The following is a 13,121-nucleotide window of genomic DNA, read 5'->3' on the forward strand; positions in this document are numbered from 1 at the left end:
TCAGCAACTGACACAGTTTGAAAGGGGCCTTACTGCCGGTCTCTATTTGGCTCAAAAATAGCTCAAATGGCTCTGAGCACTATGGGACTTAACATCTGAGGTCGTCAGTCCCCTATAACTGAGAGCTACTTAAACCCAACTAACCTAAGGACATCACACACATCCATGCCCGAGGCAGGATTCGAACCTGCGACCGTAGCGATAGCGCGTTTCCAGACTGAAGCGCCTACAACCGCTCGGCCACAACGGCCGGGCCTCTATTTGGCTGGCTGGTCGAAGTGTGCATTATTCACATTTGTGGTGCTTTCGAATCTGACAGTGGTCCGATGTTAAACCGCGTAGGAATGTAAGGGCAGGTATAATCGTCGTCAAGATTCCGGTCGGCATTCCGACAGCAAATAATGAACTTCCTGAAACATTCTGCGTCATCCTCCACCACTGGTCACTTGTAGCAGTACCGTCGCTTTGCGTGGGCTGTCGTTAATAGTCCGCAGCTGGTGGTCGTGCGGTAGCGTTCTCGCTTCCCGCGCCCGGGTTCTCGGGTTCGATTTCCGGCGGGGTCAGGGATTTTCTCTGCCTTGTGATGACTGTGTGTTGTGTGATGTCCTTAGGTTGGTTAGGTTTAAGTAGTTCTAAGTTCTAGGGGACTGATGACCATAGATGTTAAGTCCCATAGTGCTCAGAGCCATTTGAACCATTTTTTTGTCGTTAATACTCCAACACAAACAAACGGCTTCTTTTAGATTAGTGCCACGACACTGGGGAGCCATGTTCTTATCATGAATGGCATCGCATTGTGTTCAACGCTTACGATCGTCGCAAGCTTGGGGACGACCCGGGGGAGAGGTCCCTTCACCCACAGTTTGGAGGGTCACGTGGATATCCTATCGTCATGGTGTTGGGAGCCATTAGATATGACTTCAGGTCACGGCTGGTAGTGACTGAGGGAACTCTAATGGTAAACGATACGTCACATACATACTGCATCCTCATGTGGTACCTGTCAAGAGGTAGTATCATGCCTTGTTTGTCCGCAAATGACATCTGTGCGAACTGTCGGTGTGATGTTGAGGTACTCCCATGCGCAAGAAGATCCTCAGACCTGTCCCGAATAGAACATGTGTGAGCCCTACTTGGACGTCAACTCCGTTCCAGCGCCAGCATCCACGATATCAAGGACCAGTTACAATAGCTGTGGACTAACCTGGCTCAGGAGAGATACAGGCACATTGACACCCTTCCCAATCGAATCGCTGCGTGCATTAATGACAGTGGTGGTATAACATCATACTTATAAGTGGCCTTATACTGCAAAATTCCTTGATCTGTAAAGGTATCTTTCACGTGTGGTAGTCCGTACCAACTTCATCTGGAGTATAAATTACTGCCCATGGCAGCACGTCTAAAAGATTTTTAGATATATTCAGAAACCTCGAGTGTCACATTTTGAGGCATGTTGTGATAGCGACCACGATGAAAGACACGGTGTGCTAAAGCGCCTGGCGCCTCGCCTCCTGTGCAGGATGATATTCTCGCTGGCGTACTACAGCGTCATCCTGAACGTGACTAACCTGGGCGGCAACCCGTTCCTCAACTGGTCAGTGCAATCGCTGGCCGAGCTGCCGGGCTACGTGGCCGCCCGCTTCCTCGCCGACCGCTTAGGCCGCCGCTGGACTCTCGTCGGCTCGGTTGTCGGCGCCTCCGTCGGGAATTACATTGCGGCCTCCATTGTCGCAGGTAATACATCTTCATATTTCTATACACGTAAAAGCCGCTACAGAGCGCTTTGTGCAGTCTACAATCCGCGTAACAGGGTTGCGGTTGCCAGCAGTGCGCCGTTCCGTAAATATTTCCGTGAAGGAAAGCACGCCAACAGAATACGTGTGTATGAATTCAAGAAGTTCGAACTACATAAACATAGTAAATGGTCTCACTTGTTCAGTGTACTGCTCCTTCCGAAATAGTATTGGTCAAGTTCTTTATTTGGACACATTTAGTATCTGTAGCCGCTGCATTAATAATTTCTTAACGTTGGTAGTGTTCATGTGCAACTGCTGAAATGTATTTTTTTGTCACAATGCGCTTTTCATTTTATTCATTTAAAACAATATCATTGGTTAGGTTTTCTTGTTCACATATTCCCCATAAAGTTGATGTAAAATCTGCAGCACATTTCTCTGGAACTCTCTCCTGTGCTGTAAATCTGTGCAATAGAGCGTATGTGCATATATGTGTAAGTCCAGGATCTTCTCCCCAATTTCAGATACATTTCACCAAATTTGGCACAAAAGCAGCAAGCCTCACGACTGTCAGCCCCTAGTGATTTCTAACCATCCAGCTCCAATACGAGCAGAGGTACGGGTAAATATGTGCTATTCCAGCCTCTGGCATATAGGCTAACACGAATTGAGCTGCCCTGCCGGTCTGTTTTGCAGGCAACCTATACATCATGAGCAAGAAGTGGTTTTCCAGACCTCTCTCATATAGGCTGTCCTGCATGACAGGCATGATGTGCTGGTGCAGTACCATCCTGCTTTATCGACCTGATTTTGTGTGGTTGCCTACGGGTAGGGGAGAAAATAACGTTTACAATCCCCTCACGAATAGGGTGCCCTGCAGAACAGGTAGACTGCACGAGTATTATCAGCCTGCCTTAGCAGCCTGTTTTGCAGAGGCTGCACATGTGTATGGGCACAGCTGAGGAAGGCTGAGATGCAGAGAAGGTTGGACAGAGAGATGGGGCAGGATAGGATGGATTGGAAGAGAGTGGTGCACAAGGGGCTGGACATGCAGGGGGAGAAAGGAAGGGATGGCCAGAGAAAGAGGGGGAGGAGAAGATGATTCGGGAAAGGTGGTATGAATATTGAGAGGTGTCCAGGAGGAGTTGGAAAATGAGATGGGGACAGGAAGAGATGGGAAGAGAGAAGGGGAGGAGAAGATGGAGAGAGAGAGAGGGGTTGAGGAGGAGATGGACAGAGAGATGGGGAGGAAGAGGGGACACAAAGAGGGGGCAGGAGGAGATGTGTGCAATACATATTTAATGCGTATGTGGGCAAAGCTATGGGGAAAAGGGTAGTAAAAAAGTAAAAAAAAAAACTGTTAGTGCAGTGAATCACAGCCAGCTGGACAGGAAGGGCTATTGGTAAGACTATTTTTCGAACACCTACATCACAGACCAGCGGAGCCTTGGGACAGAAATAAGCGAGAGGAAGAAGTGCTATCCCAGTTCCAGTCTCGCCTCTCGCAGGCGTTTTTCTAACATGCTTTCCACCGCTTCCTTTCTTGAACCATTCACGAGAGGAGTGACTATATCAGGACAAACATAAAGTCTATCGAGGGATACAGCAACCAATGGAAATTTATTGCTGAGTACTCGTTAGTTTCAGTTGCTATGCGACACCACAACTGCGACTGTATAAGGGGCAGTCAAGTAGAAAAGAGACAGATGGAGAATAGTGAATACATTGTTCATTATTTCAAAACTAGTCGCCATAACTGTTAATACATTCATTCCACTGTGAGACAAGACGGTCAACGCCTTCACAGAAATATATTTATGGTTGCCTATGTAGCCATGATTGTGCCCATGGTGTACCTCTTCGCCTGAAGCAAACCGGCGACCATGAATGTTTCCTTCAGGTCTCCAAAAATATGGAAGTCGCACGGGAAGAGTTCGGAACCCTATGAAGGATTTTTAATGGCTTCCGAGAGAAACTTCTGTAGTGTAGTCGAAACAACAAGAGCGCTAGCTCCGGGAAAGTCATGATGATCTTTTTATTTGATTGTGAGGGACCACTGCTCATTGATATTCTGCAGCAGGGCGCCACAATTAACCCACAGCGATATGTGGACATTTTGCAAAAATTGAAAGGCGTAAAGTCTAAACTCCCAAGAATGTTGACGGACAGCATCATTCTGTTGCAGGACAATGATCGCCCACTTGTTGCCAAGGTTATTTCGACTACGCTGCAGAAGTTTCGCTGGGAATCCCTTAACATCCTCCATACAGTACCGATTTCTCCCTATGCGATTTCAGTATTTCTGGAGCCCTGAAGAAAGACTTTCGTGACCGTAGATTTGACTCGCACGAAGAGGTACACACCTGTGTGCAACCATAGTTCCGCAGACAACCTCGTACATCTCTCCACGATGGCACTGACCGTCTTGTCTCACAGTGAGATCAATGTATTTACAGTTATGGCGACTATTTTTTCAAACAATAATCAGTTTACTTACTTTTCTATCTGCCACGTTTTCATTTGACTGCCCCTTGTAACAAACATAAAAGCTCTAACTTTCTCCATATGGCTCAAAAATTATATTCATACAAATAAAATTTGGTTTCCGTTATGCTAATATTTATTCTAAGCAATATTTTTATTTAAACTTTGTGAAATATTTATGTTGTCGGTATTTCAAAAGGATAAACAGGAACACTGATGTAAATTCTTTCATCTCGGATGGTTTAGCATCAGTGGAAATTGATGTAAAGATAGTAAAAATCTGTAAGGGGTCTTCCTCTTTATTTTCAGCGGTTATGCAATGTTATACTGAATTTAAAAAAAGACAGAATTCTATCGATCCACGCAAACGATATCCAGAAGTTATACCCATAGATGAAAACGTAGAGAAAATGCACACATGGTACCAGATAACTCGCAATTAAAGATATAATAAATATCTGACAGAGTACAGCGTATGTGACATGATGAATTAACTATGAAAAAGATCCTGTAAAATCGGTGTCACGCATGTTGAGTGCTGACTGAAAACAAATGGTAAAAACGGTCGTTTGGGCATCCGGACCATCTTGTGCACCATTTCTTACCGTTGATGAGACTGGCATCTATTATTTGATATAAGAATGTCATAAATGAAACAGCTATGGTTATCACTAACAGCAGTGCGCAGAAACCAGTGGTGGAGAAAAAAAAAGAAGTGCATCTCCAGAAGGGATGGTCTGTGTTCTCTGATTGCCCTTGTGGCGTAAAACAATGGCTAACAAATACTACGCATTCGTCTTGGGCAGTTATGTGGCTTTTTCAACAATATTTTGTCTTAACTTACCACTCAAAATTTGGCTACGGTATCTACAGAACAAATTCCTTTCCGAGTGTTGTTCATTCGGCTGTTCAGACGAACAGCAGGAGAAAACAGTAAATTGAGAGGAGGAATAGTTGATAACAGGAGGATAAGGCAGACGCCTGAACACAAGAAAGAAACACTTCTGATGTTACATGTCAGGTAAGTATGAAAAATATTGCTGCCGTAACACAAGAGAATCTACTGAGACGGTCAATTGTCTTTGAAATAGGGCATTGATATAGATGAAATACCCGACACAAGCCTTTACCCTGATATTGTTACAATTCTATGTGACAAAGTTCACAAACGGTGCGAAATACCTTCCTTCGGGAAGATTTGTCAGACGCAGAAGCAATGTTGATATTAAGTGTGCTGCAAATCGGTGCCATACCTTGAGCTGGTATTATGTGGTGTGAGTTTTTATATCAGCTTTTCGCAACAGAAATAATTCCCAGCTGCGGTAAGATGCTTCCCAAAAAATAGTCTATGAATCTACAAATTAAAGGAAAGTATTAGCTCCTCGAGTATCCTATGGATTCTGGAAAGCATCATGTGAATACTAATTTGTAACAAAGTTTTACTTGCAGGAATGGTGAATATTCTGTGTTTTATCTATCTACATCTGCTGAAATAAGGACAGAGAAAAACAGGAGTTATTATAATCTTTTTCTTTAATCATCTTTTAATTCCAGCGCATGTAACTCGCAACATGATGTTACTGAGTTGGCGCGAAACTTTAATAAACGGAAAAGACACACATATCATAGACTTTAGCCATCAGTAACAGGTTCTTCTTCACTATTTACAACGGTCTGCCAACTGTAGAAATCACGTGGTTTTGAGGCGAAGAACTCGTCCAGCCATATTCGGAGCGCATTTTTATCCGAAAAGGAAGTTCCTTGAAGGCTGTTCAACAGACAGCCGAAAAGATGAAAATCTGAGGGTGCAAGATCTGGTGAACAAGGTGGGTGCCGAATGACTTCCCAACCAAACTCCTGTATAGTTTTACCTAAAGGAATGCGATCGGGCTTTATCGTGGAGTAGCATCGCTTAATTCGGAGTTCCTGGTAGTTGTTCTTGGATTGCGTCAGCAAGACGTCTCAGTTGTTGACAATAACTGGCAGCAGTGGTGGTTACACCTCGGGGAAGCAATTCTTAGTACACCACACCGGTCGCTGTTCCACCAAATGCATAGCATTATCTTTTGTGGATGCACACTCATCTTCGTACGGAGAATTGTTGCTTTGATTGGGCTCAACCATTCCATTCTTTCCCTATGTTTGCATAAAGACATAATTTCTCGTCACCAGTAACGATACAGGACGGGTATGGTCGGTGTTGTTCACGAGCCAATTCATGAAGAGCAAGCAGAGTGCACATATGCCCCCCCCCCCCCCATCCCCCTCTCCTCCCTGAGCTTTGTGATTTTGGCTTAGAGCACGCGGTACCGATTAACCCACACACCCTTTTATTGAATCTTCCTCATTGCATGCAAATGTTATTCGGTGGTGGGATGATTACAGTTCATCAAATTTGCCAGTTCTCGAGTACAATGACGTGGATCATTGTGGGTTAATGCGTTCGATCGATCTTCATCAAACCCCAAAGGTCTTCCTGAACGTCGAGAGTCACTTAACGTCAAAACGATCCTCCTTAAAACGAGAAAACCATTTTCTTGCCCTGGTCTGTCCAAAGACATTATCACCATACACGGTACAAATGCCTCCGCTACTGTCAACCCTGTACTGACCTCAAACAGAAGAATATATCGGAAACGTACCGAATTCTCCACTTGGAACTCAATTTTCTAACGTCTACAGCTCCACTCACTATCTCAAAATGACAAAATGACAATATGTAAACGCAAATAATAACAGTGAACTAATGTATAAAATGACGATATACACACATCAAAAAAAGTTTTGCATCACCTCTGTTCCGAGAGTTCCGGAACTTGTACAGAAAATTGCAATAGAGATCAACATAAACATCATTTCCGCCCTTTTTTTGCTCATGAAAACCACACATTGCATGTTGTGCCACCATACAGCGAGGCTTCAGAAGTGGTGGTCCAGATTGCTGTACACACTGGTACCTCTACTATCCAGTAGCACGTCCCCTTGTATTGATGGCCAGCCGGAGTGGCCGTGCGGTACTAGGCGCTACAGTCTGGAACCGGGTGACCGCTACGGTCGCAGGTTCGAATCCTGCCTCGGGCATGGATGTGTGTGATGTCCTTAGGTTAGTTAGGTTTAATTAGTTCTAAGTTCTAGGCGACTGATGACCTCAGAAGTTAAGTCGCGTAGTGCTCAGAGCCATTTGAACCTTGTATTGATGCATGCCTGTATTCGTCGTGGCATACTATCCTCAAGTTCATAATGGCACTGTTGGTCCAGATTGTCCCACTACTCAATGGCAATTCGGCATAGATCCCTCAGAGTGGTTGGTGGGTCACGTCGTCCATAAACCGCCCTTTTCAAAAATGGTTCAAATGGCTCTGAGCACTATGGGACTCAACATCTTAGGTCATAAGTCCCCTAGAACTTAGAACTACTTAAACCTAACTAACCTAAGGACATCACACACACCCATGCCCGAGGCAGGATTCGAACCTGCGACCGTAGCAGTCCCGCGGTTCCGGACTGCAGCGCCAGAACCACTAGACCACCGCGGCCGGCGCCCTTTTCAATCCATCCCAGGCATTTTCCGATAGGGTTCATGTCTGGAGAACATGCTGGCCTCTTTAGTCGAGAGATGTCGCTATCCTGAAACAAGTTATTCACAAGATGTGCACGGTGGGGGCGCAAATTTTCGTCCATGAAGACAAATACCTCGCCAATATGCTGCCGATATTGTTGCACTATCGGTCGGAGGATGGCATTCACGTATTGTACAGTCGTTACGGCGCCTTCCATGACCACCAGTGGCGTACGTCGTCCCCACATAATGCCACCCCAAAACAGCAGGGAACCTCCACACTGATGCACTCGCTGGACACTGTGCCTAAGGCGTTCAGCCTGACCGGGTTGCCTCTGAACACGTATCCGACGGTTGTCTGGTTGAAGACATGCGACACTCATCGGTGAAGAGAACGAGATGCCAATCCTGAGCGGTCCATTCGGCATGTTGTTGGGCCCATGTGTACCGCGCTACATGGTGTCATGGTTGCAAAGATGGACCTCGCCGTGGACATCGGGAGTGAAGTTGCGCATCTTGCAGCCTATTGCATATAGTTTGGGTCCTAACACGACGTCCTGTAGCTGCACGAAAAGCATTATTAGACATGGTGGCGTTGCTGCCAGGGTTCCTCCGAGCCATAGTCCGTAGGTAGCGGTCATCCACTGCAATAGTAGCCCTTGTGCGGCCTGAGCGAGGCATTTCATCGATAGTTCCTGTCTCTCTGTATCTCCTTCATGTCCGAAACAACATCCCTTTGATTGACTCCGAGACGCCTGGACATTTCCCTTGTTGAGAGCCTTCCGGGCACAAAGTAACAATGCGGGCGCGATCGAACCGCGGTATTGACCGTCTAGTCATGGTTGAACTACAGACAACACGAGCCGTGTACCTCCTTCCTGGTGGAATGACGGGAACTGATCGGCTGTCGGACCCCCTCCGTCTAATGGGTGCTCATGCATGGTTGTTTACATCTTTGGGCGGGTTTAGTGACATCTCTGAACAGTCAATGGGACTGTGTCTGTGATACAATATTCAGAGTCAACGTCTATCTTCAGGAATATTGGGAACTTGGGTGATGCAAAACGTTTTTTTCTGTGTGTATTTCAGTGGAACTTCACACAGTATGTAGGAGTAACACCATCTACATTCTTTATACAAGGAAAGATTACGCAGCTGATTTCGCATTGAGATATCACGTTTGAATGTTGTTTGTTTGTGAGAAGATTGTGTTACGCTCCGTGTAATAAATAAAAACGGCTATCAGAACCAGTCGGAATTCGACAGCAGTAGAATAATGCAGTATAAACATTACGGTTTAGCGTATCGCAATATAACTGCTCGAGTTGGTCGGGATTTCACGAGTGTTCACGACTGTCATGCGAATATGGAATCGATGGATTCACGAGGGGCCGGCCTGGTGGCCGAGCGGTTCTAGGCGCTTCAGTCTGGAACCGCGTGACCGCTACGGTCGCAGGTTCGAATCCTGCCTCGGGCATGGAAGTGTGTGATGTCCTTAGGTTAGTTAGGTTTAAGTAGTTCTAAGTTCTAGGGGACTGATGACCTAATATGTTAAGTCCCATAGTGCTCAGAGCCATTTGATTCACGAGGATCAAGGTCATGCAGGTTCACTGTAGTTCCACACGACTAGTGCCTGAGAGGACAGACAGGTTGTTTGCTTTTCCGTGCAGGACTGTACAACACGTCACAGAACTCAAGTCAGATATTGCGCTGTTTGCAACAGAACAGATATTCAGACGAACAGTGACATCTGGAGCACCATGGACTGACAGCGCAGCTACCGGTGAGTGACGCATCATGTCTTGACGAGGCAGCAGTGATGCGCCCAACGATAACCTTGGACACAAGAGTGACATCACGATATCTTTCCAGACGATTCTAGCTTCAGTGTATATGACTGCAACTGACGTATCCGAGTACGGAATCTCCGAATATAACGAGCTTTACCACCTTACGTTCGTTATAGTCATATGGGACCAACCGTGGCGTGATAGTGTGGCGTCGGTAAGCAAAACAAATACTTCTATTTCATATTGTTGCTGCTGTAGGTCGCAAGTCTGTGTGCTAAATTTGGCAGCCTGTATACCACCGAATCACCTACAAATTTAATTATTCGAAGGACAGGACAGAAGTAACACGCAAAACACAACACATTACCATGCCTAAATCGGTGTAGGAAACCCGTTGGCATTCAAAACAGTTTGCAGGCTGGTCGGAGTGGATAAATGCAGGTCCTGTATGGTTTTCGAGGAAGTTTTATTCCTGCAAAATAGTGGCATGTTGAAGTAACCATGACGGAGGTGGATAGGGATCACGCACCCTTCTCTCAAAAGTAGACAACCAAAGTCGATAATATTGTGATCTGGTAACTATGGTGGCCAGTGAAAATGCCCTAATCCAACCTTGTGCTCATAAAACCAGTCCTGGACGTGAACATGGGCCCTGTCGTCTTGGAACACAGCGTCATCATTGGGGAACAAACATTGTACCGTGGGATGGATCTGATCAGCAAAATAATCCTTGGCAATAATGCGCCCATACAGAGTAACAATTTTTCTTTCTTTCACTTGCGCCTTTGTCCCGCAATGGTCGCAGGGTCGGCGTGGTTACAACGGAATTGGCAAGGTTAATTGAAAGGGTCGGCTGGATGCCCTTCCTGCCGCCACCCCATACCCCCAGGACGGAATCAGTGTATCCCAGCTGTCTGCGTCTAGTGTAAACCATGAAATAGTGCAGAAGTGTTACAAATGTCTGCGTGGCGTGTAACTGAGGCGGGATGTGGGGACCAGCCCGGTATTCACCTAGTGGGATGTGGAAGACCGCCTAAAAACCACATCCAGGCTTGCCGACACACCAGCCCACGTCGTTACCCGCCGGGAGGATTCGATCCGGGGTCGGCGAGCCTACCCGAGTCCAGGAAGCAGCTTATTAGCGCTCTCAGCTAACCTGGCGGGTCTTCCAGAGTAACAATGAGGGCCGCGAAATGCGGCGATATGGCTGCCCTTAACATCACCGGACTCTTACCGTGGTAAAGTCGGCCAGAAGCTAGAAACAAAGTGAAACAAGACTCATTCGACCAAATGAAATCCTTCCATTGTTCTGTGGTCCAGGTTTTATAGCATCTGCATCACGTTTTCCCGTTAGGAGCATATGCACCACTTATGTGAGGATTTCCATGTGAGGATTTGGAAACTCGCGCTGCAAATGGAACTCCCTTCGTGTTGTTCCGAACAGGGTTCGGTGTCGTTATCTTATTTTTCGTCTCAGTCCTCTCCCATGACCATACGTCACGATGACTAAACACACACTTCCTCCGCGATGTGACTTAGAGGATGACGTTTTTCTGCTTTCCTCGTACGCGGTATAAATCTTCGATACGTTGTGGTTCAAATGGATCTGAGCACTATGGGACTAAGGACATCACACACATCCATGTCCGAGGCAGGATTCGAACCTGCGACCGTAGCGGTCTCGCGGTTGCAGACTGCAGCGCCTAGAACCGCACGGCCACTTCGGCCGGCGATACGTTGTGTCTTGGAACACCAAACACTTCAGGTACCTTGCTTAACAAAGCATCCACTGTAGACTAAGAGCACCAAAAACTTGCCCACATCCGAAGTCACTGAGCTCCGATGTAATGCACTCACAGTTACACAGAGCACTGTTCTGATCACGAATAACCCTTGCAACGTATTGAGGACATTGTACAAGTGACGGACTTGGTGAAATACAACAGCGAAACCTACAGCCTTGACTGGCATCTGCATCAACGTTCAGTGATGAGTTTCTTGCGGTGTCTCCATATTGTTGTGCACGCTCTGTATTCTAAATGTAGTTTTTATATTTTCCAGTACTCCAAATTCTAGTTGATTAAAAGAAGATGGGTTAGTTGCAAAGAGTGTACACGTTATCATCTATGAAAAACGCTGGGGTAGACGTGTGAGGCATCAGGGAGTACATCTTGTGAGATTCTGTAGTAACAAAAATGTTGAAATGTGTGTGAAATCTTATGGGACTTAATACTAAGTACATCAGTCCCTAAGCTTACACACTACTTAACCTAAAATATCCTAAGGACAAACACACACACCCATGCCCGAGGGAGGACTCGGACCTCCGCCGGGACCAGCCGCATAGCCCATGACTGCAGGGCCCAGACCGCTCGGCTAATCCCGCGCGGCTTCAGTAGTAACAGAGACGCCTTCTGGAGTTCGAGGAAGTATCTTGTTAATTTCATCCTTCGACCAGTTAATTCTGTCTGTGGATTACTCATTCTCAGGTATGATGGTAATGCGCGTACACTGGCAGCGTAAATGTGTGGTAGAAGTGGCGCATTCGCTGGTGGCTCTTGGAATGTGGGGAGGGAAATCTTGCCGAATACTCTACTAAAAGTAAAATGAATTTCTTGGGTACTGTTTCAGAATCTGTGGTAACATGGGATCGACATTTAGGAGGTCTGCCTAAGTGTATAGTTGCTTCGGTGGCCTATGTGTAGTGCTCCACAGGCATTACTGGTTGTTTGAACACTGCTGTCTGAAAGGGCAAGTCTTCAGTCTGTCCGACCTTTTAATTCTGTGATGTTCTGGGCTTATTTTGCAAGTGGGAGTGACAAACAGGCACTGAAGTGGATTTTAACGAAAAATAAGAGGACGACAGCTGCAAAAATCGCTGCAGGACTGAATGTTGCACTCACAAACCCTATCGGGAACAAAACAACACAAAGGGATCTCCATATAGAGGGGATACTCCTAAACTTGTCTGTCGATAGACTGATCGACCGCCGACATACAGAAGACTCTTGCAGCCCTCTGAAATGGAATTAGTCTGTAACCAAAACACCGCACGGAAAAATCCTAAAATGTTCAGCAGGGCGCTATAGAGTTCAGAGATACAGAGTGGTTATAATTAAACTTTCGCTACTTAAGAGCGCCCGCACAAGAAACGAGTGGTCGTAGGACTATGAAACTTTGTGGAAACATTGTAAGGATACGTGGAAGAGAAATAATGAGTAAGCCCTTGAAAGAAACATTTTTTAATTTCCACATGAGAGGGTAACATTTATTAATTTGGCCGTCAGCCTCTCCCAGAAGCAATTTTCAAATAGCCAGTTATTCAGAATCATCTTCTTCAACCCGGGAGCGAAAGAGGACCTCTCCGTATTGCGTTAAAGCGTAGATACTCGCAAAGAGTAGCTGCACTGTTGCTGTTGTTTTGATAAAACAGCTTTACGAATAAAGGCTGGTTCATCTCATCCAGACCGATGTTGACTGTCTGCAACCGAAATGCGCAATGAAGCATGTTTTTCAACCATACGTCGCCTGACTGCAGGTTATAACCTT

The 13,121-nt window shown here is 46.0% G+C and overlaps 1 protein-coding gene across 1 annotated transcript in view; it reads left to right on the forward strand.

Annotated features, from left to right (window-relative positions):
• The window catches only part of LOC124775228 (solute carrier family 22 member 7-like), a 93,727-nt gene that overhangs the window by 53,285 nt on the left and 27,321 nt on the right, over window positions 1-13,121 (forward strand). Inside the window, exon 7 of the mRNA XM_047250069.1 lies at window positions 1,523-1,737. Within this exon, the coding sequence (XP_047106025.1) occupies window positions 1,523-1,737 (215 nt within the window). The remainder of the gene's footprint in view (window positions 1-1,522; window positions 1,738-13,121) is intronic.

Source organism: Schistocerca piceifrons, chromosome 1, assembly GCF_021461385.2.
Source record: "Schistocerca piceifrons isolate TAMUIC-IGC-003096 chromosome 1, iqSchPice1.1, whole genome shotgun sequence".
In the NCBI taxonomy this organism is placed as follows: Eukaryota; Metazoa; Arthropoda; class Insecta; order Orthoptera; family Acrididae; genus Schistocerca; species Schistocerca piceifrons.